The 25,923-nt window shown below is 41.9% G+C and overlaps 2 protein-coding genes across 9 annotated transcripts in view; both read right to left on the reverse strand.

Moving 5' to 3' along the window:
* Positions 1–527: 527 nt before the first annotated feature.
* canx (calnexin) lies at positions 528–21,389 on the reverse strand. 7 transcript variants are annotated; one of them, XM_046323744.1, is made up of 14 exons: positions 21,273–21,389; positions 11,765–11,992; positions 10,756–10,829; positions 10,337–10,395; positions 9,871–10,094; positions 9,487–9,679; positions 9,091–9,280; positions 8,799–8,912; positions 7,983–8,139; positions 7,409–7,624; positions 1,441–1,560; positions 1,146–1,272; positions 867–967; positions 528–665 (listed from the first exon to the last, which is right to left on the reverse strand). In XM_046323744.1, exons 2-14 carry the CDS (start codon positions 11,987–11,989, stop codon positions 606–608), a joined length of 1,860 nt encoding a protein of 619 aa, XP_046179700.1. In that variant the 5' UTR covers positions 11,990–11,992; positions 21,273–21,389; the 3' UTR covers positions 528–605. The 7 variants fall into 7 exon arrangements, with proteins under 7 accessions (XP_046179700.1, XP_046179699.1, XP_046179697.1 ...); XM_046323743.1 differs by lacking the exon at positions 21,273–21,389 and adding an exon at positions 14,342–14,378 and having other exon boundaries at positions 867–964; positions 1,146–1,269; XM_046323741.1 differs by lacking the exon at positions 21,273–21,389 and adding an exon at positions 14,342–14,378 and having other exon boundaries at positions 1,146–1,269.
* A 1,161-nt stretch (positions 21,390–22,550) lies between these two features.
* mgat4b (alpha-1,3-mannosyl-glycoprotein 4-beta-N-acetylglucosaminyltransferase B) overlaps positions 22,551–25,923 on the reverse strand; it is a 222,872-nt gene continuing 219,499 nt past the window's right edge. For both annotated transcript variants that reach the window (XM_046323934.1, XM_046323935.1), the window contains exons 14-15: positions 24,879–24,991; positions 22,551–24,653 (exon numbers count right to left, since the gene is read on the reverse strand). In XM_046323934.1, coding sequence (XP_046179890.1) covers positions 24,630–24,653; positions 24,879–24,991 — 137 coding nt within the window. In that variant the 3' untranslated portion in view covers positions 22,551–24,629. The remainder of the gene's footprint in view (positions 24,654–24,878; positions 24,992–25,923) is intronic.

The following is a 25,923-nucleotide window of genomic DNA, read 5'->3' on the forward strand; positions in this document are numbered from 1 at the left end:
CCATGTTATTTTTCTTTGTCGACCCTCAACAGAAACGTTTATGCTACGTCCATCTACCCCTATGACACATACAAAACGCATGGGACTGTTAAACTGGACCAAGCAAGAAGACATCAAGAGGCAGAATGGCTAAAACCTACAAGCTGTAGTGTTGCCCAGAAAAGTCGGTTGATAAATACTGTCTAGATCTGCGGGATGGATGGATGGATGGGGGGCTGACTAGCGGGAGCAAAGGGTGGTGGAGGTTTGAGTGATAAGACAGAAGGGGTTCCTAGGTTAGTGTTACAGAATGGTATTGGAAAATAATTTTTCTTTCTTCACTGTTAAATAAAACCCTTTTCTACACTAACAACGCATCAGTCTTCATCCCCACCATACTGGAATCATCGTTGTCCATATTGTGAGGCAGTCATGATTGTTTTCTGTTGATCCTGACAAGAGAGATGGTTGTCTAGTTGGGTTCACTTCATCGCCCCGGGAGGGGGAGTAAAGGGAGGGCCCAGGGGGGAAAGATGGGGAGACTGGAAGGGTGGGTGGGGTTAGGGAGTGACCCTGGGTCAGGGCTGTTGGTTTTAAATCAGAGATCCAGGATTGTGAAAGCCACATCAGTCCTTTCTCAATTTCCTGTTTCTGGGGGACCTTCTGAGGAGGTCATCTTCTTGTTTCTGGAGAGAGCAGAAAGGAGAGAGGGCTTTGGGTTACACACAAGCCATAATTGTCTCTATTCTGAACAATAAAGTACATCATCAACACAGCCCTTTTTTTACATCAGCAGTTGTCAAAGTGCTGTTACAGTGCAAGCTTTGATTTCATAGTGACAACGAACCACAACGTGCTCACCAAGTCATGCCTTACTGTCCCCGTACCTCTTCAGTGACCTCTTCCTCCTCCTCCTCCTCCTCCTCTTCCTCCTCATTTCCTTCCTCTGCAGGACTGTCTTCTGCATCACTATTCTTCTCTGCTGCTGCTATGGAAACCAACAAACACAAAGTTAGCATTTACTGAGACTGGCTAACTTGTTACTCTTACATTGAGTGATGAAAGACAGCACGCACTGTAAAATAAATGTCAATGACACACACACTGTCAACAGATTTGTGATCCTACATCAAGAGAGGGGTGATGGGAATGGTGACAGTTCTTACCTGGCTGGCTCTTCTCCTCCTTGACTTGGTCTGCTTCAGCCTTCTCCACCACTTCCTCCTCCTTCACGTCTGGCTGGGGTTCGTCTGTCTTCTTGTAGTCGGCTGCAGCTGCAGCTGCAGCAGTCTTCTGTTTGGAGAGTGAAAAGATACACATTAACAGATCAAAAACATAATCTATGATGACATCCATAGGCAAATGTGTGTGTGTGTGTGTGTGTGTGTGTGTGTGTGTGTGTGTGTGTGTACTATTGAGATGCAACCTTTGATGGTCTGTGATCACAGTGTGTTCCCTCACCTTTCCAGTGCAGCAGAAGATGATGATCAGGACTAGGGGCACGGCCACGGTAAGCACGTAGACCACCCACAACCAGGGACGCTCGTCTGCTGCGGTCATCATCTGGTTCACCAGACCGGGCTAGAAGAGAGGGGAGAACACGGTCGCGCAACTGTCAAGATCTGGGAACCATCGACCACAACCAACCACCATCAACTGCATCACAAAAGCAGGTTGCGGATTTTACTATTGGGTGCCATTGAAAATCTTTATTTGTAACAAGTTTGTAACATCGCTGTTATACCAAAGTTTTATGGGTCCCTGAGAAATGGTCAGAACACATTTGCCAACAAAAGAAAAACATCACTCCTGTATCTTTCACATGGACCCCAAATAGTGTATTGTGTTATGAAAAACCAGTGCCTGAGGGTTTCTTCCCACATCTCTCACACTTCCTGAAAGTCCTTATAAGGGCTGGGGGAATTCCCGTTTCACAGTGCATCTCAGAAATACCCACAAACTACTCTGTACCAGTAACACAACACACTTGTGCACCAACACACTTCATTAAACAAAGAAACTAGCACAAAACAAGCCCCTTAGTACTTAACTATTTAACCTAATGGTTTAACTAACTACAGTCTTGCCTACTCAGACTGTTCGTAGTAGTGACAATGCACAGGAGTTTGTCTGGCCCAATTCCATGCATACTGCAATGGCAGATCTGAGACAAGCATTTCCATATTAACAGTGGCAGCCAACTGCCCCGGCAGTGCTACCGGTGTAAAACCAAATTATCCGTAGAGCAAACAATGAGGCTGTAAAACCAATGGAATTCTCAGCGCGCTCCATGGTTCACTGAGTGGTATGTACAGTGCCTTCAGAAAATATTCATACCCTTTAACTTATTTGACGTGTTACAGCCTGAATTCAACATGGATTAAATGTTGTTGTTTTTACCCATCTACACACAATGCCCCATAATGACAATGTGAAAACATGTTCAGACATTTTTGCTAATTGATTGATAATGAAATATCAAATTTACATAAGTAAGTCACACCCCTTAGTCAATACCCTGTAGAAGCAGCTTTGACATCAACTACAGCTGAGTGCTTCTGGGTAAGTGTCTAAGAGCTTTCCACACCTGGATTGTGCAACATTTGCCCATTAGTATTTTCAAAATCCTTTAATCTCTGTCAAATTGGATGTTGATCATTGCTAGACAGACATTTTCAGGTCTTGCCATAGATTTTCAAGCAGATTTAAGTCAAAACTGTAACTCTGCCACTCAGGAACATTTGCAGTCTTCTTGGTAAGCAACTCCAGTGTAGATTTGGCCTTGTGTTTAAGGTTATTGTCCTGCTGAAAGGTGAATTAGTCTCCCAGTGTCTGGTGGAAAGCAGACCAGGTTTTCCTCCAGGATTTTGCCTGTGCTTAGCTCCATTCTATTTCTTTATTATCCTGGAAAAACTCCCCAGTCATTAACTGTTACAAGCATATCCATAACATGATGCAGCCACCACTAAGCTTGAAAATATGGAGAGTGGTAGTCAGTAATGTGTTTTATTCGGAGTTGTCCTAAACATATCACTGTATTCAGGACATAAAGTTAATTGCTTTGTCACATTGTTTGCGGTATTACTTTAGTGCCTTGTTCCAAACACGATGAATGTTTGAATATTTGTAGTTTGTACAGGATTCCTTCTTGTCACTGCCAATTGGGTTAATATTGTGGAGTACCTACAATGTTGATCCATCCTCAATTTTCTCCTATCACAACTATTTAACTATGTAACTGTTTTCAATTCACCATTGGCCTCATTGTGAAATCCCCGAGTCGTTTCCTTCCTCTCCGGCAACCGACTGAGGAAGGAAGCCTGTATCTTTGTAGTGACTGGGTGTGTTGATACACCAACCAAAGTGTAATTAATAACTACACCATGCTCAAAGTGATATTCAATGTCTGCATTATTATTATTTATTTATTTTCTTTTTGAGGCAATGGAAAACATCCTTGGTCTTTGAGTTTCAATCTGTGTTTGAAATTCACTGCTTGACTAAAGGACCTTACATATTTTATTTATTTAACTAGGCATTTAAGAACAAATTCTTATTTACAACGACGGCCTACACCGGCCAAACCCGGACGACGCTGGGCCAATTGTGCACCGCCCTATGGGACTCCCAATCACAGCCGGTTGTGATACAGCCTGTATTTGAACCAGGGCGCCTGTAGTGACACCTCTAGCACTGAGATTCATATAATTATGTGTGGGATACAGATATGAAGTAGTCATTCACAAAACATGTTCAAAACTATTATTGCACACAGAGTGAATCCATGCAACTTATTATGTGCGTTAGGCACATTTTCACTCCTGAACTTAGTTAGGCTTGCCATAAATGGGTTGACAAGACATTTCAGCTTTTAATTTTTAATGAATTTGTAAACATTTAGAAAAAAAACATATTTCCACTTTAACATTATGGGGTATTGTGTGTAGGCCAGTGAATAAAAAAAAGTCAATTTAAATCCATTTTAATTTCAGGCTTAAAAAGTCAAGGGGTGTGAATACTTTCTGCAGGCACTATAGCAAGTACGGCCGTGTGTGTGTGTGATGCTCTGACGAAGAGACCGTGTGAGAGAGTAAGAGAACAGCAAGACAGAGAGAAAGAGGGAGAGAAGAGAAAATGCAGTCAAGCGAGAGTGAGCGAGAAAGAGAGCAAGAGGAAACTAGACAGCAACAGCGAGAACAGAAAAATTAGAGAACAAGGGAGAGAGGGGGAGCAGAAAATGAGCAAGAGTGCTCAAAATTGAGAGAAAGTGAGAGTGAGGGAGTGGGCGGCCTAGCTGTGTAGAGAGAGAGGGCCATTAAGCCCAACATGCCAAGCATCCCAGGAATTCACCTTTAGGAAAAAAAGGCAGCATTGGTCCGTGGCTGAAAGAATTTTGATGAGGCGGCCAAATGAACGGCTAGTCGGTTAATCCCTGGGTACAAGCCACCATCATCCCCCTGGACTCACCACAACTCTACTGCTCCACACACACACACACACACACACACACACACACACACACACACACACACAGCTCAAAACACACACACACACACACACACACACACACACACACACACACACACACGACAGCTCAAAACGAGTGAGACCACCACTTAGAGGGTGACCTCAGTAGAAGACCTATGTGTATGTTTGTGTGCGTTTGTGTGTGAAGCAGGGCCATGGCTTCGCAATGGTGCCACAGTTTCAGCTGTAACTTCGGTTTTATGGAACAGTGTACTCTAGCGGTTTAAGTATGCGCCCCACCACCAGCGAGTCATGCTAGACCAGCTCAAGAAGCTTTTCAACTAAAGCCAACTCATTATACAGAGGAGCAGCTGGAGCACGGTGACATTGACTGTTTCACTCTTACTGTTCAGCCTATCTCCCCCTGGAGTTCCACATTACATGTCTGTTTCCACTTAGGGGCGGGGCAGGGAAGGGTTTTCTATATGTCACACAGAGCCAGGCTTGCCAGCAGCATTCCTCTGAAGGGTGTGGGGAGTGTGTCTGGTCTGTAGTCCCCATGAGAAGATACAGGCAGAGAAGTCACCACTAACAGTGACATTTTCTCATCCCCTTCTAATTGTTACCTTACTAATGGTTACAGTAAGGATTGGGGGTAGGGCGATCCTTCTAAGCATAGGAGTGCTTATCTAGGATCCGGTTGGCCTTTTAGACTATAATGAATAAGATTAAATGGAACGGAGCGATCAGCAGGGCATTTTGTAATTATTTTACTATTAAAATAATGACCTTTAGTCCGATACCCTGATAGTAAAAAAACAATAAATATAAATTGCTATTGACTCTCGACCAATCAGAATGACACAAGCGCACATAAACAACAGACACGCTGCTTTTCTCCAGTGGTTTGGCCAACAGTAACAGCAAAAGAGAAGTTCCAATTTTTACCATGACAGAACTGATCCCATTACAATAAGTTTTTCTGTTGAGTGTTTTGCATTGATCTGTGTCAGATCATTCCATTTTCCCTACTTGCTATTCGAAGTAGGGATAATAGCATACTGAATTCAGGGTAGCCCAAAGGCCTCCGAGTGGCGCAGCGGTCTAAGGCACTACATTTCTAAGGCACTACATTTCACGACAGACCCTTTTTCGATCCTGGGCTGTATCACAACCGGCCATGATTGGGAGTGCCATAGTGCAGCGCCACAATTGGACCAGCGTCGCCCGTGTTAAGGTTTGGCCGAGGTAGGCCGCCATTGTAAATAATAATTTGTTCTTAACTGACTTTCTAAGTTAAATAAAAGGCGCAGCAGTAGGCTAGCGCAGATGTAGTTCAACACACCGTTATAAAAGCTATATTCTAAAGATTGTTGCTTTATTGAATTTCTAATGTCATGTTGGGCCCGAAAACAACTCAAATGGATGTTCTAAGTCCACAACAATGCTTACACCACATCAGGAGACCACTTTTGAAGTCTGGGAAAATGTTTTGAAATGTTGATACCCTTTAAATGTGCACTTAGCAAGAGGCTTTTGTATAGCATTTTTGTTGTTGTTTTGTAATGCAGATGTGATGGTTAACACCAATACCCACTGAATTGATGCAAATAATCATATCATTATGTAAGGTAAGCATAGGCTACATTGTAGTTAACATTTAATTGAAAAGGTTGTGGGAAAGCCTTTCCATCTACCAGAAGGATTTTCATTAGCATCGCTAACGGCTACACAAAGTGTTAAACGTGCGCATCGCACATACAGCTTGGTGAAATTCTCATTGCCCCTTCAGAAAGTCACAGGAAATATGAATCACTGATGCCTTCGTTTCATGTCTTATGATCAACTTGGGCGAATTTATAAAATGTACACAAATATTTAAAAATGTATTGAACATCCCTATTAGTGAGCATTTCACAAGATAATCCATCCACCTGAAAGGTGTGGCATATCAAGAAGCTGATTAAACAGCATGATCATTACACAGGTGCACCTTGTACTGGGGACAAAAGACCAGTCTAAAATGTGCAGTTTTGGCACACAACACAATGCCACAGATGTCTCAAGTTGAAGGAGCATGCAGTTGGAATACTGACTGCAGGAATGTCCACCAGAGCTGTTGCCAGAGAATTGAATGTACATGTTTCTACCATAAGCCGCCTCCAACGTCATTTTAGAGAATTTGGCAGTACTTCCAACCGGCCTCAAAACCGCTGACTCTGTGTAACCACACCAGCCCAGGAACTCCACATCCAGCTTCTTTAACGGCGGAATTGTCTGAGACCAGCCACCTGGACAGCTGACGAAACTGAGGAGTATTTCTATCTGTAATAAAGCCCTTTTGTGGGGAAAAACTAAATTCCACCCTCTGGGGAGTCAGGCCCAGCCTATGCCCTCCGAGGCCTACCCATGGCTGAAATCCCTAAATAAGGGCATAATGAATATTTTAATTGACTGATTTCCTTATATTAACTGCAACTCAATAAAATCGTTGAAATTGTTGGTTGTTGCATTTATATTTTTGTCACCGCTAGTCAATCTGACTTGATTGCTTACCCCAGAGACTAGAGGCTTGCATCATGTAAAAACAGCAACGCTACAAATATCCACATTGCTCCCTGAAGAGGTTTTGGAAAAGTCTCTGGATACAAGAATAGGTCCCTTAGTTCTAGGTGCTTCAAAACAAACTGTCCAAAGGGAATATCTTAGATGCAAGAGGAATTCTATGCAAATAAGAAGCTGAACGTTCTATGGTTAGGATAGAAGTGTGATATGGAGCAAAGAGATCTTATGGACCTGCTTGAAATGTCAGATGATTGCACTGCATATTCGTTCCTTATCAAATGTCTGTATATTTTATGTGAAGTATTTATGATAATTTTATCAACTAGTCATGAGGAGTCTGTGTGCCCGTCTCTCTGTGGGCCAGTCTCTCTGTGTGCATGTGCACTATTGCACCCACCTCAGCGGCTCCCTCAGCAGCCTTCTTCAGGCCCCAACCATCATTGGCCCAGCGATCGGCCGTGTGCCTCTCGTTGGTGATGAAGAAGTTATCAAAGAAGATGTCGCTGGACATGGACCACAGCTCCAGGCCCACGGCGTTGAAGGGGGTCATTCTGAAGGGATGGAGGTCCTCGAAGAAGGCTGGGTTGGCGATCTTCCTGGGCTTCCACACACCCTGGGAGGTACATTGAGGGTTGAGTGTACAGTACCGTGAGAGTTGCATTCATAAACTATAGTTTTGGGGAGCCATTTGTAAGTATATACATTTGGATTTCTCTGCAACGAGAACTCAGTAGTAAAAAAAAAAAAGGTATGAGATTTTTTTGGGAAAGACAAGAACACAACGTCACCAATGCAAGACAAGAAAAAGAGCAAATAGTAGGCTCTCATCAATACAAATACCAAATTGGAAAGAGCAAGTGCAACGATTGTGTGCATGTTATTTAGGCTACAGACTGCACTGGGGTAAAACATTTTCCTAAAGTGACTGATGCTTTGGTATATGGTACACGCTGGGACGTGTGAAGGGTTACCTGGTAGTTGGGATTGTCGATCATGGGGGCCTTCCACTTGCCCTTGTAGCTGGGGTTGTCAATCATGGGCCGTTGCCAAGCGCCACAGCCGGGGGCTGTTTCACAGAGGGCGTTAGGGACCTGAGGGGCCTCCCACTCACCATCCATATCCTCATCCCTGGAGAAAAACATCACAGATCACAATACAGACAAAGCCATACATTGTACAACATGATGATATACGATTACAAGTTACTGTAGGTGTGAGAAAGCAAAAGACCACAAAAAAGAAAAAAATATCAAATTGAGAGAAAGTAAAGGCATAAGTGTAAAAAAAAACAGCATTTCCCTTTCCTCCCTTTCTATAGATCCCCTTTATCCACTGTGTCCCATTCCTCTTCTCTGGGGGCTCTAATTTAATTTCCACCACAGAAGTGAGACATCAAAGACAGTGAGAGCAAAGGGGGAGCTGTACAGAGCCCAAAAACCAGGCCTGGCTGTCCTGAGGCAAAGCACGCCATGTGATATTAGCTCCTCTCACCAGGAAGCCCGCTCTCTCCACAGAAAAGAGGAGGAGCTTGCCGCAAACACTAGCAATTAGCTTCCAAGAACTGAGTGGGCTAAACCAGATGACGGTACACCACGACGGGACAGAAAAAACAGAGGGAAGGTAGTAGAGTGGTAGACGAAGGGCAGAGAGAAGGAGAGAGATTGAAGGGAGGGGGGCAAATAATAGAGTGACAGACGAAGATAGAGCGAGAGAAGAGATGGAGTACCATGGTGGACGCTATGTGGGGAAGGATGAGTGGAACGAGAGAGTAAAGGTATCGTAGTTACCAGTCCTCGGGCTTGACCGCGTCGGGGTCGCTGGTATACTCGGACTCATCATCCAGCCAGCCGTCTGGCTTCACTGCGTCCTCATCTGGGATCTGTTTCGGTGCATCCTCATCCCTATGGGACATGGGAGAGAGTTAGAGGGTACACACACAAAAACACATAAAATCCTGACACACACACGTATTCCACAGCTACAGTTGAAACGCACATGCACACGCTGTGTAACTTCAGCACGTAAGAAAACCTGGCGAAATAGCCACTTTTTCCCCTACACTTAAATATGCACACTTACCAGTCCTCGGGTTTGACTGCGTCAGGGTCCTGGATCTTGGGTCTCTCATCCCAGTCCTCTGGCTTGTGGTCGTCGGGGTCCTCGATCTCGGCAGCCGGGTTGATGGGGGGGGTCATGTCTGTCAGCAGGTTACCACTGTTCACCACCGCCTGGTCCACCAGCACCTCAAAGCTGTTGTCTGGGTTCACCACTAGGAGGCAGGAAAGAGAGAGAGGTAGGTAGAGATGTTTAGAGGAATACACCTGGAAATGTCATTAGCATACCTGATTCACAGAACATGTGAAAATGTCTTGTTCACCATGTTGTCTCCCTAGGTGAGTCTTCTTGTCAGTGTAGACTAGTAGACCATCAAAGAGTATATAGGCCTCGTGAGTAGAACATGTTGAAATGTCTTACCCAGAGTGTAAAGGTGGGTCTTCTTGTCGGTGTAGTAGGTGCGCAGGTCTGAGTCGGGCTTCTTGGCGTGCTTCTCCTCATACTCGCCAGTCTTGGGGTTCTTGTGGCGGAAGATGAAGTGCAGCTTGTAGTCCTCGCCGCACTTGTCTGGTCCGAACATGATGGTGTAGGGAGTCTTGTCAACAAACTCATCCTGAAGGGCAAAAGAACTACATTAACCTCAAGGAGGCAGTCTACGTGCAGATGTATTGGGTAAAAAATGTTTGTACTGATGAAGACACAGCTCAGGTCTAAACAGGATCTATTAAAAACAAACACCTTTGGGAGCGTGTACAGTAGTACTTGATGTTTCCATCATAAATGCCACGGTGTGCATGTTCTTACCAGGTTAAGGTCGGGTGTCTGGGAGAGCAGTTTGACGTAGGCGCCGCCGCAGTCGATCCCTTGCTGGAAGTTGACCTCATACTGGACGATGAGGGGCTTGGTGTCGAAGATGAAGGGCCTGAGGAGCTGGGCTGAGATGGCGTGGTGTTTGGCACGGGACTTGAGGACCAGGCCCTTGTCGCCGGGCAGCTTGCCGTCCTTCATGTCCTCCACCTCCCATTTACCTGCAAGACGGAGGTCGAACACGCAAGTAAAGGAGGGTACTCACTAGATAAATGTCTGAATGGAGCCGAACCTAGGGTCATATTCATTGGGCATTAAACGGAAGACAATTTACTGAAATGTAAGGACTACCTTATATTAATTCTAGTTGCAAAATGGTTTGCTAAGTTGGGCCCTAATGAATACTACCCGGAAGAATGCTTTATGTTCTAATGTGACAGAGAGGAATTGTCTTGGTGCCTACCATCATACTTGGCGATATCCTCATCAATGTCCTCCTTCTTGGCCTTTGACAGGACCCAGCTGAAACAAACAGGAGAAGCGAGATGACTTGAGAGTCAAGTAAACATGGTAGCACCTGGACACCATAGGGGAAGCTGCCGGGGGAATAGCCTAGGCGCTGGGTTCGTGTTTATCCTTACAAAAAGTTTAAATAGCAGCTGGTCCTATGGTGAGCACTTACCCAGCACATTGTGGCACATGAAAAGAAGAGACAAGACACAGTTTACACTACCTAGGCAATTTGGTTTTAGGGCAGCATGTTTGAATATCGTATCTTCTCCGATATAGACTTCATTACTATAATAAATTATAAAACGGTACCTGCTTTAATTTCAAAGTTGAATTTTTTTTTTTTAACTCTGGGGAAACCAGAGTGCTCACCTGTCAAGGGTCCCCATGTCAAAGGACTCGGCGAAAAAGTGTTCTCCCGTGGGCTCGGGCGCTTTGTAGGTCACCTAGAGAGGAGCAAAGAGGGGTCACTGGGTCAGCTCTTCCACTGCCTGGTTCCACATAAGGTGTTTAGTGTGCCGAACAGGCCACTTGTAGTTGTGTGTGTTGTGTCCTATGCAAGAGCAATAGGAATACATAGGTTAGCCAGAGAGCAAACCATCATGTCGCATTGCTAATCAACGCATCACCTCTTTTTACAGATGTCAGGCTAGTGAGCTATTCACCACTTGCCTAGCTACCCAGACTCCTTGCTCTGGCCAAACGCTATGCCCGCGGATGTTTGTTTCTTTTCCACAGTGAGTCTGGATCGGAGTACTTTCCCGAACATTTACAGATGCGAACACATTCGGGGAGGTCTGATTGATCCGGAAAACGATGGATTGGGCCAGAGCCAGAACACACGGGGGTAAAGCTGTGGTTTGAAAATCCCTCAAACCGTACAACACCCCCCATGCCCCTCGTCACCACAGACGATTTCAATGATGGCAGTCTCAGACGAAAGTATGTTGCGAATGACAGAGCATCAGGAAGAATTTAGTGTGAGTCGTCAGGGCTAATTCACCAACTTCTCATCCCTTCTGAACTATAGGTCATATCTCTACATTTCAGAGCTAGTGGAGAAAGGAAGCTATGCAGTCCCAGCACAGGCTTAGCCTCTATCATTTGTGGCGTTGTGCGAATCACATTCATTCCTTGAAATGAGCTCAAACCTCCCACTCACTCTACAGCCCTTTCACAAAAGACATTTGACAACTGAATATGGGTAGGTTGGCTTGAATCTGTGTATAACAGTGAGCAGCCACGTAGGCCTAACCTTTTCTCCTTGGCTGTCACAATCTGGGCATGCTAGAAGGGAAGACAAGAGCCACGCTTCTACCAAAACTGAGATTTCAACCACTGAAACCATAACCTTACACACACTGGCCTAGGATAGACTTACTTTAGGGACTGGTGGTGGTCCCGGGGGCATGTCTGCCTCCACCTCCCCATCCAGAAGCTCCTCCCCATGGTCAAGCTCCTCCATCTCGTCTTCCACATCCATGTCGCCCCCCATCTCCATGATAGGCTCGTCCTCCTCCTCCTGGTGGGCGGTCACCGTGGTCAGTAGCAGTGTTGACCACAGGCCCACGGCCAGCAGCAGAACATACCTCACCTTCAGCTCCATAGTCTAGGGGAGAGAAGAGAGAGCAATTAACTCACTAGGCCAATTTCTTGAAGAAAATGTGTTCGCTCGGCAGCTGTTCAAAAGTGTTTTAATAAGCAGTATGGCGGATAACAGTAGTGGTCTCGCTGACGCAAGCACACTAATGGCATAATTACTAATTAACAAGTGAGAATCTGTTATGGTCTGCATCTACATTCATTTAGATTCCTATTGAATCCCCTCCTTATCCATTTCAGTTGTTGCATATGGCATACAGATTCCTAGCCACCTTACCCCAAGGGCTAGGGAGGAACAGCGGAGCCACAGTATTATTACTTGGTTACACCCATCAATTCCTTTCAGATCAAAAACGTGTAAGAGTAGAGGCTGATTCAAACAGTGGTTAAGAGAAATAAAACTAGATGCTATGGGTAGGACATGAGGTGAAGAAAGGAATGTGATGAAGAAGAAGGCAAATGACAGCAGTGAGTAGAGAAGGTGGCCATTTAATAAAGCATAAACAAGGGGTTAAATGAGATGAGGGACACAGGAGAGGGAGAATAAGATATGAAAAAGAGAAAGCGGCTGCTTTTGGGGAGAGAGAGAGATGGGTGGGCGTCACTGGGCTACAAGAGAGACACGATCTAACAGAAACAAAAATACGGGGGCGACTGACAATGCAACCTAGCATATAATTTGAGCTGGAGAAAGGGGATCATTTCCGAGCAGGTGGCCATTAGGTTAAATTACAGCTTCTTATCCTATTAGAACAAGCCTACTGGTAGAGGTGGTACAATCAGGAATCAAAACCACAACGCTGGTCTTAAAAGCATTATGATTAAAAGCTCCTGGAACAAGATTGAGCATTAGTTCTACAACTGGGCTCCCTCCTAATTTTGAATTTAAAAAAAAATATTTTTCATGCCTATAGAACGCACACTCCCTCCGACTGTTGCCAGGCATATGGTCGCCATGCCGTTACCCAGTGCCCCACTGGCACCCATTGCCATAGCGACGAGCCTGAGGCATATGCAGCCTGATTCCCTTCCCCTAATGAGATTCGGTCCAATGAGATTACACTAGCGCCCCATGTAACACACACACGGAGTTAACACACACACACACGGAGTTAACACACACACACACGGAGTTAACACACACACATATTTACCTTTCATATTATTCACAGGCAATTTACTCAACACCATACAAACAATTTAGGGCAGGCTGTGTGCACACAGACATTGGCTCCTTCGACACTATCCCAATTCTAATTAAGAAGAATGGGTAGGGGTTTAAGCAATATGGCAAATCTTACGCCTAACTATCATTTTTTATTTTATTTAACTAGGCAAGTCAGCTAAGAACAAATTCTTACTTACAATGATGGCCTACTTGTAAACCCTCCCCTAATGAGAAGGCAAGGTGGAACAATTACAATATTTCTTAAGCCTATAAAATCCACTTAAATATTCCAAAACACCTAGGGGGCAAGTATCAATTTGAGATTGGGTCTTTGTCTTCTCCAATCAGATAATGCCAATAAGATTGAAGTCTGTTATAATTCCATCCTATTCTCAACCCCTCAGCATGTTCTGATACCATTAGCCAAATAAGTGGGGCTGGGTACAGCGTGAGCGGGGGGTGTGAGAGTACTATTAGGTCCACCTTACCATATGCAGTACAGACAACTGATATATAGGCAATATTTTATGACTGTAATTCATTTAAAATCAATTCATAATTTAGAGGGCCTCAAAGTCTATTAACAAACTAACCAAAGTTACCAACTGTCTTTTTGTCATGAGAATACCAGTGTCTACATGCTAGCATGCAGTTGCACACGTATTACTGTACATTCCATGCACATAGCAGACTGTTACATTAATGAGTTCAACCCCACGCGAGATTAACGTCCGTAGCAACACCGTCTAACGCTTCCCATAGCATAGCACAGTCATGCTAAATTACCAGAGTGGCTATTATCAGGCGAAGATTACCATAATACTCTACTTTCCACTTGGCATTTGGATTAACAATGTAGCATATCTATGGCAGGATTTCCATTCGCCAGCAAGAGAAAGCTTTCGGCCAATAAAAAAAAAGAAAAGACAGTAAACCGATAAATAGGGATAAGAAAAAAAAATCCCATTGCAAAGCAATACTTTTTTTGCCTATTTATTGATGGAAATACCAGTCAATGTAAATACATTTGACCGGATATGCTTATCAGTTTATAGGTTAATTTGCATCATTTTGTGGAATTAGAGGCTTGTGTGTTTCAGAGGTTATTGCCGCTGACCCCAGCACACACACTAAATGACTTAAATGTAATGTAAATGTTCAGATCCGGCCCACTGCCATTTGACTCACCTTTCCCATATCTTCCCCGCCTTGCCAACACTTTCCTGTATCTTTGATAAAAGCAAAAATAAAATGAGTGGGACTGCCCACAAAAACCTTAAAATTTAGTGGAACTGTGTATTTTCATTAGTTTATGTTTATCACACAAGCATAGCATACAGAGCCTATTTGAGGGGAAATCATTTAGACAGAAGCCAGTATTTTCATTTTTGGAAGAAAAAAAAAACGTTCCCATTTTAAATGGGATATTTTGTCAGGAAAAGATGCTAGAATATGCATATAATTGACATCTTTGGATAGAAAACACTAACGTTTCCAAAACTGTAAAGATATTGTCTGTGAGTATAACAGAACTGATGTTGCAGGCGAAAGCCTGAGAAAAATCCAATCCGGAAGTGCCCCAGGTTTTGAAAGCGCTGCGTTCCAATGACTCTCTATATGGCTGTGAATGTACCATCAACGAGCTTACGCTTTCTACGTATTCCCCAAGGTGTCTACAGCATTGTGACGTAGTGTTACGCATTTCTGTTTAAGAATAGCCGTATGGGGGCACATTGCGTAAGTGGTCACATGGTGGCTCCGAGAGAGATTCTCACGTAAAGTGCAGAGGTAGCCATTACTCCAATCGGTCCTAGAGAAAAATGAATTGTCCCGACGGATATATTATCGAATAGATATTAGAAAAACACCTTGAGGATGGATTCTAAACAACATTTGCCATGTTTCTTTCAATATTATGGAGCTAATTTGGAAAACATTTTGGCGTTGTGGTGACCGCAATTTCCGGGTAATTTCTCAGCCACGTGAAGAATAAACGTAGCTGTTTCGCCTACAAAAATAATATTTTGGGATTTTTTTTTACTTTTGCTATCTACCTGGGAGTCTTGTGAGTGAAAACATCCGAAGTTCAAAGGTAAACGATTTAATTTGATTGCTTTTCTGATTTCCGTGACAAGGCTGCTTGCTGCTAGCAAGGCATAATGCTATGCTAGGCTATTATAAACTTACTAGCGTTGGCTGTAAAGCATATTTTGAAAATCTGAGATGACAGGATGATTAACAAAAGGCTAAGCTGTGTTCCAATATATTTCACTTGTGATTTTCATGAATAAGAAGATTTTCTAGGAAGATTTACGTCCGTTGCGTTATGCTAATTAGTGTAAGATGATGAAAACGGTCCCATTCACGGGATGGGGTGTCACTAGAGGTTAACACCATCCATTTTGGATTTCTATTTGCCATATATTTTTCAACTGTGCTGTGATGCTTCACAAAAGTACTGAACCTTTCTATTATTGTTTCTACAGATTGTAAATTGAAAATATATATTTTTGCTAAAAGTATTATATTATTGATCGATTGACTATGACTTTTCAAATCACCCAGTAGTGTTATCTGCAGAGTTAGCTCCAGGTAAATATTGCAATTCTTCAGCCATTCCTGGACCTGTGACCAAAAACAAGCTACATATGGAAAGTACCAAAACAAAGGATCTAATGATTCCGTCTCTTCACTGCAAAATCTGCAGAGCTGGGAAGGTTGTATCCCCCATATAAATAACATTCTATTAGTTGCAAGAATTTTGGATAATAATTTTAAAATAAAAATTGTGAAAAATTCCAAGTTTTGAATCCGGTGTCATTTTGCATATCAGTTCATAAACCATGTCCCATGGAATCAGTAGATCGAAATCTCTTCCCAATTGTGCATTTTTTGGTGATTACATGAAACTGGTATACTTATATTTATCACAATTTTTAAAACCAATTATGGTCTTTAATGCAGGGCAGACAGACAAGTTACTTACTTTTCCCCCTTCCACTTCCATTTCTGCAGTAATGTACGTGTGACATAACTCCACCAGTCCTATTTTGATATCACTTATGAAGATACCTTTATTAAACATTAAAAATATCTATTTTTTTAATCAAAGGAGTTTAAATATTTGAGTTTAACAACAATATTTGTTGTATTATTTGTTATGTCTTTTCTGGTGGATTCAATTGAAATTGCAGCCAACTTTCTATGGCTTGTTTTAAAAAAATAGCGATATTTGGGAGATGATTTCCTTTTCAAATAACTGAAAGTGAGATATTGTAATCTGAATAAAGGGAAAGGGCCATTCTCGAACATAGTAAGAATGTCTCACCCTAATTTTCTAGAGAAAGAGTTCGAATTTAAGTATAACTGAAGCCTTTAGTGAGAGGTCTAATGATTTAATATTGAATCATTTCTGCCCTCCAAATTCATAATATAAATAGGGCCTTTTAAATGTTGTCAGGCTATAAATATATAAATATATATATATATATATATATATAAAAAAAAACTGTTCGCTAGGTGTAGGTTAGACCATAAACAATTAGGTAAACTGGGATACGACTAAAGAGTTAATCAGGGGAATGTTTTTTTATTTTGTTATTTCACCCCCCCCCCGGGATATGTATACATTTACATTACATTTAAGTCATTTAGCAGACGCTCTTATCTAATATCCACATCAGACCATTTTATAGGTAAGCTACACAGTAAATATAAAAGTAGTATTTTTGTGATCCAATACATAATACAGTAGTACACTTATCATTTGGTTTTTTAATCCAAAGAGGTTTGAAAAATTATCTAGATCCTCTTTGAGGCTGTGGAGGGATCCAAGTTGTGGATTTAAAAGAAAGCATTAATCATCAGCGTACAATGACACCTTTGTTTTTGAGCCCTGGATTTCTAATCCCTTAATATTATTGTTGAATCTAATTTTAACAGCCAACATTTTGATGGTCATAATAAATAGATATGCCGATAGTGGACAACCTTGTTTTACTCCTATTGACAGTTTAAAATTTGAGAAGTAGCCATTATTTACACCTAGTGTTACATGATTTTAACCCATTTGATAAGAGATACTCCAAAATTGAAAATGTTGCAGGCATTTATATATAAACTCCAGTCGTACTTGATCAAAAGTCAGCTATGAATAGCATGCCTGGCTTCCCATATTTACATTAGTGTTCTATTTTTTTCCAGTACCTGCCTAATGTATTGACCACATAAGAAAATAAAAAATAAAACTGTCTGATTAGAATGAATAATGTCTGACAATACCTTTGTAATTCTATGCGCTATACATTTTGCATCACAACAGTGAAGTGTAAGGGGCCACTATTTTTATTTCTCAACTGGTAATTGAAGCATGCTTCCCATTCGCCAGTCAAGTGCAACAGTAGGCAGGCTTCCACATGTCATGCACACCTTTGGAATGAGCTGGAGGCAGAACGCATTTTGGTTAAAAAAAACATTTGTTTGAAACCTGAATGTTATACTTCAGGTAGCCTAGTGGTTAGAGCGTTGGACTAGTAACCGAAAGGTTGCAAGATCGAATCCCCAAGCTGACATGGTAAAAATCTGTCATTCTGCCCCTGAACAAGGCAGTTAACCCACTGTTCCTAGGCCGTCATTGAAAATAAGAATTTGTTCTTAACTGACTTGCCTAGTTAAATAAAGGTCAAATAAAAAAATAAGGCATGTCTTTCCATGCTTCAAAGTAAAAGCCAACCATAGAAACGTGGAGGCAATTATTTTACAAAGACTTCCATATGCCATTGAAACCAGTAGTCCATTTCTGTCATGTTCTATTGGTTCTCAAATCAATTTTCTTTGATTGTCCAGTAGCCAAAGGGACAATCCTAGTCATATTAGCAACCCATGCTAGTTGCTGCATCTTTAGATAACCCCTCTCAAATATTTTAATCTCTGTGTGGTGTGCTTTGACAAGTGTTTTTCCCCCTAATTGCGTTATGAAACAAAAATTCACGCATCGTTCCTTGTGCGCATTGCTGTCCTTATGTGAAGAAATAGTTCACTAAATTTCTAAGTTAAAAGTTCTGATCTGTTGCATCAACTGTCCCAGAGTCTGTTTGGAAAAGGCCATTTCTTTCTCATGCAGAACGGACAAGCTGACAAATAAACTTTTATGGGGGATATTAGACTGACATAGGCTAGTGATTTTGCTATTTGTTACTCAACTTGTTGGCTAAGGAACAAATGTGGCAGTTGTAAAATGGTAAAAGTTTGCATAGGAATTCAGTAAGGACACATGCCGTTGCATCCTTGAGTTGCATGTTCTGTTAAAAGACATAACCATAATCGAAATGTGATTTCTGCCATTCTGTGAATTGTGGTTTACTCTCTAATCAGGTTACGCAACCAATGCATATGGGTCCGGTACATTTCTCAAATGTCTCCAATTAATGTCTCCAACTGCCAGTCCAAGTGTCCGGTACCACATTTTCCTAAAGGAAACCTTGATCCATAAGCCTACATTGAGCTTGTTCTACAGATCACAGGGTCTTCCTAAGGTACTGTGGTCACTGGAGTAGCCTATAAGGTAGGGGTGGAGTTATACCCCCCCCAACTCTTATTTGTCAGGAATGGTAACCAGGGCACTACCACTAAGGGATATGTCAACTCTGGAGCCAGGTCCCCTAGGGAGCGTCCTGAGGAGGAGCTGCAAACACAACCTCCCCAAAAAGGCTATGCATTAATATATATAGGTAGGCTATATCTAGGCTAATATATATTGAGCACATTGAAAATACACATACATGAGGCAAACTTCAGTGACCACATGGGTTTGCCATGCCAGTGCCGGAGGAGAAATAAATCTAAAACTCCACAACTTTTCATAGAACAGCTCCAAGCCCGGTGACAGTGCTAGTGTGTTCTTCAATAAAGGATTCTTCCATGCAACCTGTTTGTACACTGTGACTAGGGTGTTTTCCCTGCAAGAAGTCTGGCTGCCAACAAAGAGGGGATAACCAGAGGGGAGCTCACCACCAAAAAGCACCATGCATGTAACTTGACAATCAACTTACTGAGTGTGAGCGTGAGGGGTGAGATACAGGTCTTATTGGGATGGGTGAGGCAAAGGAGTTGACTAGCTAGGCCCAGATTCCACTCTCTGTTTTTTGGGACATAGGAGCTGGAAGGGTGGCTGCCGCCTGGGGGGCTAGGGAAAAGCCGAGGTGCCTTGTGGTCCAGGGACGGATGGAGGGATAAACGTGAGAGGAGTGGCAAATTTCACTTTCTCACCACAGGCTGAAGAAGTCATGGGGCCAAACAAAACAAACCACCACACTGGAGGGTGGACCTGGGAGGCCTTGGTGTGCTGCCAAGTGGACACCACTCCCCCATTCACATCATGCCTCAGTGGTCACATGTATTCAAGTCAGGGACAGAGCAGATACAAGGGGGGAGGGGACAGCATAATCAATCAGTGCTCAATCAACACATCAAAGACTATTATCAGCCAGCCAGTCTTTTGAATTAATTCCATTCAGTTCACTCTGTATTTGGGGAAAAACAGTGCCATCTACTACTGCTGTGGTCATATGGTTAATTGTTTCTATAGCTAGGCTACGCCACAGGGACAGACATCTTGCGCAAGATGTTGCACAGCACTTTCACAGTGTATCCCCTAATGGATAAGCAACATGCAGCCTCTGATAATGGATAGGCTACTATGTGATACGAAGCCCAGTCTAAGTCATACTGTAGGGATTTAAGTGTGGGTGTGCAGTGGGTTTAAGCAAATAGGATAAGGACCCAATGACCCTCATGTGCCTTGACTGTCTCAAAGAGAGAATGGAAAATACGTAAGACTAAATAAAAGCAAATATATTTTCAAAGCATGCAAGTCTATTGTACCATTCAACATTAGTTTCTTGATTATGTCAACAAGAGAGTGGGTTAAAGGTGCAATCATCTTGTCAATGTAACAGCTTCTCGTGTGACCATAAATATTACCCATCAGAAATTAGAAGTTATTATTTAACCTTGGGTAAACAATAAAACGTCCAACTTCCCTTTCAAATAAATATTTTCCATTTACATTTCTCAGATAGCTAGCTAATAAATGTGTCAACCATTCAATAAGATGACACAGGCCAAATCGTTTATTCAGATGTGCAAACTTTTAAAGCTACATTTCCAAGAGGGTGTTGAACGCATCAGAGGAAGTGGGTTTGAAAAACTGGTCAGACTTCTACGCGTTTCATCCCTACCAGCAATGCCCGTTTCCATGTGGCCATTACTACAAGCAGGTTCATGTACGTCTTAAGGGAAATTAATTTAGATACAATAACTACCTGTAGCTAGCTCCTCACTTGATAAACCCCAATTTGAAGTGCGTAGGTCTTGTCACCCACTAATATCTAACACAGCCAAAGAGATATCAAGGACCAAATGAAAATGGACATACCGGTAGGTAATTAACGTTAGGGCACAATGCTTCTTTAATCCATTCATTAATTTACTTGTGCTCGAGATTTAAATAGCCGTGGCAAATGATTCACTATACATTAGTTTCTCACCATGACACATCGACTACTGAATCATGACTACATTTCTTTCTGGTAATATACCTACGTGATTTTTGTTACACAATGGTTCTGACATGTGCACGCACACCAAGGCAATACTTGTCAATTTCCTTACTTTAGCGCGAGGCGGGTTTTTACTTAACCACTTAATTGCTGACATTAGATGGATGCCACAATGTATCCTTGCCTACAGTAGCTAACGTTAGCTGACTTAAACACTTTCAAAATGTCTAACTAACGTGGCAAAAGGGACACACGAGCAACTCTGTGCTACTGACAGAACATGTCAACGTTCATTTGTTGGATAACAGTAGCAATCTTTATTTTCCTAACGTTAGCTAAATTAGCCTACTAAATAGCTGGCCTCTGTCAGCTACTAACGTTTGCCAGTCCACGCTAAGACCACGCATCGTTTCTCGAGCTTTTTCATTATGATAAATACAGTTAAAAGATACTGGACAGCATTGCATGCAACTGAACAAGCTGGGTAAATGTAGACTGAAAGAATAATTAAGCGAAGTAGCTATATTTGAAAGAAGTGACATTTGTTCGTCTTTACGTACCTCCTGCTTCGATGTGACACCTTGAACTACAGTAGGATCACGTGTGACTTTGGGGCATGCACTTTGGATTAGTAGCCACACCTTCTCCAATTGTTTATTGGTTGCTGAAGTGAAAATGTTGACGTTTTCCGGGAATTTTAAGTATTGGATTGCTTGTGCTACATGTCAATCATAGTAAATGGTCTCCGCCCCCAATCCGAACCCCGTGGACGGCGATGATTTGTCCAGCTGTAAGAGGAAATGTATGCTGATTGGTTATAGTACGGCAGGGTTTACTCTAAATAACACAGCCACAAAGTAAGATTCCACAGCCACAAACTCTGAACGGCAACAAAAAATTGTGAGGTTAGGGTTAGGCATAAAGTGAGCAATAATTATGATTTAGTGGCTGTGTTAACTAGTGTTAACAAGTGACGACCATAAAACAGGGAAAAACAAATTATAAAGCAGGAACAGCATTTACTGATGATTGATGACATTTTGTGGTGTATCATCAATTAATGATTTATGCACTTTGTGAAATTGGCTAGAGCTGAAGCAAAGAGAAAGAAGAGGTGTGAGTGAAACAGTAACGTGTAAATAATTGATGAACTAAAGCACTGATTTGATTATTCTGAATGTTAGGCCTATTGAATTATATTTTTTTGAACCTTTATTTAACCAGTCAAGTCAGTTAAAAACAAATTCTTATTTTCAATGACAGCCTAGGAACAGTGCCTTGTTCAGGGGCAGAATGGCAGATTTTTTACCTTGTCAACTCAGGGATTTGATCTTGCCTTTTGGGTACTAGTCCAACGCTCTAACCACTAGGCTACCTGCCACTCATTCAATAAGGTACAATTAATTAGAATACCATTCTTTTTCCTCACCGTGATTAACACTAACCACCACAGATTCATATTGCATGTCCCCATCCTGGTCAAATTTAGGTGTGTTCGAGCCCCATAGTAATGCACAGGATTTGTGTAGTGTTACATTATATTGTATGGAGGATACTGTTTCAAAATAAAAGCTGTATTCTATACATTCAGTTATTCTGAAGTGCCTGATTCTATGCAGCTAATTGAAAATATTAAATAGCCTACCCTGCAAAATAATCACAAAAGATTGTCACATAGTAATAACTACATTGAAGTCACACGGTCCATTGATGACGTATGCAAGGAATATGACCCTTGCACATTCATAACAGCAAACTAATCCACATATAGGCGAGATTAGCATACTCAGATTTGCATTGAATTGACAAGAGGTTAACTTTGGACAAACAAAGCCAAGTCAATTGAAATTCTGTCTTTATTACAATTCACAGATTGGATAGAAGATAACGTCATTAAATATATTTTATCTAAACGATACAAAATACAACGTATAATAGCAATGCATTCCAGTGGCTCTTACAAGAAAATAAAACAATTTCTCCTTCTTTGCACAGGGCAGGTCAGAGTCATTGGGTACAGTTCAGATTTTTCTGTCCATTGCCCTCCGTTGATTTAATGCAACCGTGCACCTGCTATTATTGTATAGCGGCCAAACCAACAAAATTGATGGGGCTGCTAAGACAAATCATTTTGGCACAACCTCCAGTTTGCGCTGACTGACCCTGGAGTGCACACCTCAATGAACGGAAAACCAGTTCATTTCTGTCATTGCTGAGAAACTGTGTTGATGTTGAACAGAATTAGCAACTGTTGCCTGTCGGTATTCGATAGGAAAGCAGCCTCGAAGCTGCTATATGTTCCCAAGCGTATTATTTTTCAGTACCCTTGTATTGGCTGAAATCCCATAATATTTTTCTTTACCGACACAAATCTTTTAGATCTTTGATCAAAAGCTTTCAATGGTTTTGTGGTAGGGCTCTGGAAAAAAATAGTATGTGGATCCAAGTTGTACAAAAGCAAATGAATGTGTCCCTTTACTGCTATATACCCTTTGCATCGTGGTAATGCATAAAAGTTGAGTGTAGCCCTTGCATTTACAGAGCCTATTTGGAAGATGTACTGTATAAGTCTGGTGTCTGGACAATTACAGTCCTTGAATAAGTTCGACTTCCAACTCAATGTAATAGTAGTGCAGACTATGTGGAAAGAGAGGGGTTGTCATATTGGACAGTTTCTCTCTTTCATACCTCACTTGAGTGGAACTTAAATGAGACAGAGGGGTCCTTCCTTGACTTCTTCATGGTCATTATGAGAAACAAAGATCCAATTGACAGTAAAGATGATTCTTCATGCATTGGTTAGAGCTACATATTTCTCTTACATCCGACCAGTCCAAACAATGACTCTGTAGCCACGTGTATCTCCAGTGGTCCCTTGGATACAACTAACTCCATGTATCTGATATTTGGCAGACGGAGCAAATCCAACAGTTAAGCCAGATATACAGTATGTTTCCTGTATTATCGAGACAGCTGTCTTTTCTGGTTTCCTAGCTAATGCAATAGAGGAGCTCATGTCTGGCCATGGCTTATATTGATTTATCCCAACAACCGGGTTTACTCCATGTCACAATAAGGCAAATTGATAGGGGGGGTGTAAGCAATGATGGTTCATGAAATAAACAACAAACAGATGTTCGAACCATAATCATAGTGTTCCTACATTGACTTCTGGCTTTAGAATTGACCATATAAATACATTTTATTCAAACAGACAAGTGTACTTTTTAGCTAAAGTTCAATTTCCTTCTATACTGTATAAGCCTAGGCTACTTTTCTGACTGACTTTTGTGGACATTCACTCACTGTATATACATAAACACACATAACAGAGATCATTCATATGATTGTGTTACATAAATATGCATATTAGGCCTATATCCACATACATAGGTATTTTATGTATACATTTGGGTAAAACCAGGAACATTTGTCATACATGATTAAATGATATTGAAGTTGCACAATTTTGTCATATCTGGGTGACTGTGTTGCCAAGTCTTGATTCGGAAGCAGCAATATTTTATTGTCATATTGTCATCAAAAGGGGAGAGGCAATCTCGCCAGCTATTTGACAATTACCAGTGTAATTACAGTTATTTAAAACATAAACCTTTATTTACACATAAATACAGTTTCCTAAATACAGCGTAGTCTCTGTGTCGTCCACGCGGGGCCGCATGTTCTCCGATTTCGCGTCTGGGCAGATCTTCCTATGACGTCTGTCAACCGTGAATTGGGCTGACGGTCTCAGTAGTACCCTGCGATGGCAAGATCGCGTCAGAAGATGGCGCACTCTGACCGCGCTCGAGAAACTCATTGCCAAAAGCCAAGGAATGAGTATAGCTTGTGAAGGCTCTGTTCCTCTGCGGAACGGTCAAACGGATGACTGAGGTATTGCCGCGGTGTGTTGAAGTTCACTCTGCTTTCTTGATGAATATCTGAAGTGCAATAGACATAGCATTTGAGACAAAATCAAAGGATAGCTTTGAATGGATTAATGGATTAAACTTGACATAAGACCATTTTTGAGGCCTGAAAACATCTGACCAACTTAGATTTTTCAGTGAGCTATCACTTTAAGTTAACTAAAATTCAAGCGGTTCTTTATGAGACAACGATCCCAAGGCTCTGTGTTGAACGGGTGATGGGCTGGGACGGCTTACCTCGCTCAGGATCACCCAGACGGGGCAGTCTGTGATCACAGAGAGACGAAGAGCCTCCAGGGGCCCGAACGTGGGGTCTACCTCCCCCTCGGCGATCCCATTATGAAACACTCCTAGAGGACAGAGAGAGAGAGGATCGATATATCAAACCAATATAACTAATGGACTGTGGCTGGAAATCTATTGACTTCCTCAAACACCATAGTCATGATGCAGCATTGTATTGCATTTGTACCTCAAGCTCCTAAATTATAACAGAGTCAAGATATGTTAGTCAAGATATGTTGTGTTGACATTTCAATTGGTTCAAGCCAAAGAGGTTGTATCAAATACAACCATAACATGCTTTGCTATAATTTCTTTGTCGCTCTGCCAGTGGCAACCCGTCATTTGGGGGGGGGGGGCTTTCCTGTTTTGTATGTTATTTTGGCATTGATACGTGTCACATATATATCAGTTTGCAAACAATGTAAAACAATATATATATATATATCATTGAGTTAATAAAGCCGCATACAAACATGGTCTCTTTTTTGTTATCTTCAGTAAGGCAGCTCCAAAATGCATGTGTTTCAGCCTAGCTCAGTACTTTTTGTGGTGGTGGGGCAAGCCGGCAGAAAATACAGAGCGTTGCGCTGTGATTGGCTCAGTGTTCTGTCACTCATGGGGACACTACGTTACCGCCAATTCTAAGGGTAGAGCTAGAAAATGCAAGTCCCTTGGGTGCTGCCATATAATTACATGAGAAGTTCCCATCCAAGAAGGCTCAAGGTCATTGGCCACAGATAAAGTGACGTCAAATCACATTATAATCTACAGTAGCTTTGATTGGACTGTTCAATATCAACATCATACTTTCAAAATCTTAGCTAGCAGTCAGCATCATGAATCAAGTCCACAATCTACTGGAAAATCCTTTTTAATCCTTGTCATATGAAGAGAAATTATAGATAAAACGTATTGGTGCTCATTGGCCATTGCACATACAATACACAACAAGTTGGAAATCGCTAATTCAACAATGAGTGGTTTGGAAGGAATCAGT

The sequence above is a fragment of the Oncorhynchus gorbuscha genome, linkage group LG23 (assembly GCF_021184085.1).
Source record: "Oncorhynchus gorbuscha isolate QuinsamMale2020 ecotype Even-year linkage group LG23, OgorEven_v1.0, whole genome shotgun sequence".
Taxonomy (NCBI): Eukaryota; Metazoa; Chordata; class Actinopteri; order Salmoniformes; family Salmonidae; genus Oncorhynchus; species Oncorhynchus gorbuscha.

Excerpts from the sequence above, each read along its gene's own strand:
- canx (XM_046323740.1), bottom strand. Across the intron at positions 9,680-9,870 it reads AGACACCCGACCTTAACCTG|GATGAGTTTGTTGACAAGAC; the intron begins GTAAGAACATGC and ends TTTGCCCTTCAG. Across the intron at positions 1,561-7,408 it reads CTGCTGAGGGAGCCGCTGAG|CCCGGTCTGGTGAACCAGAT; the intron begins GTGGGTGCAATA and ends CCTCTCTTCTAG.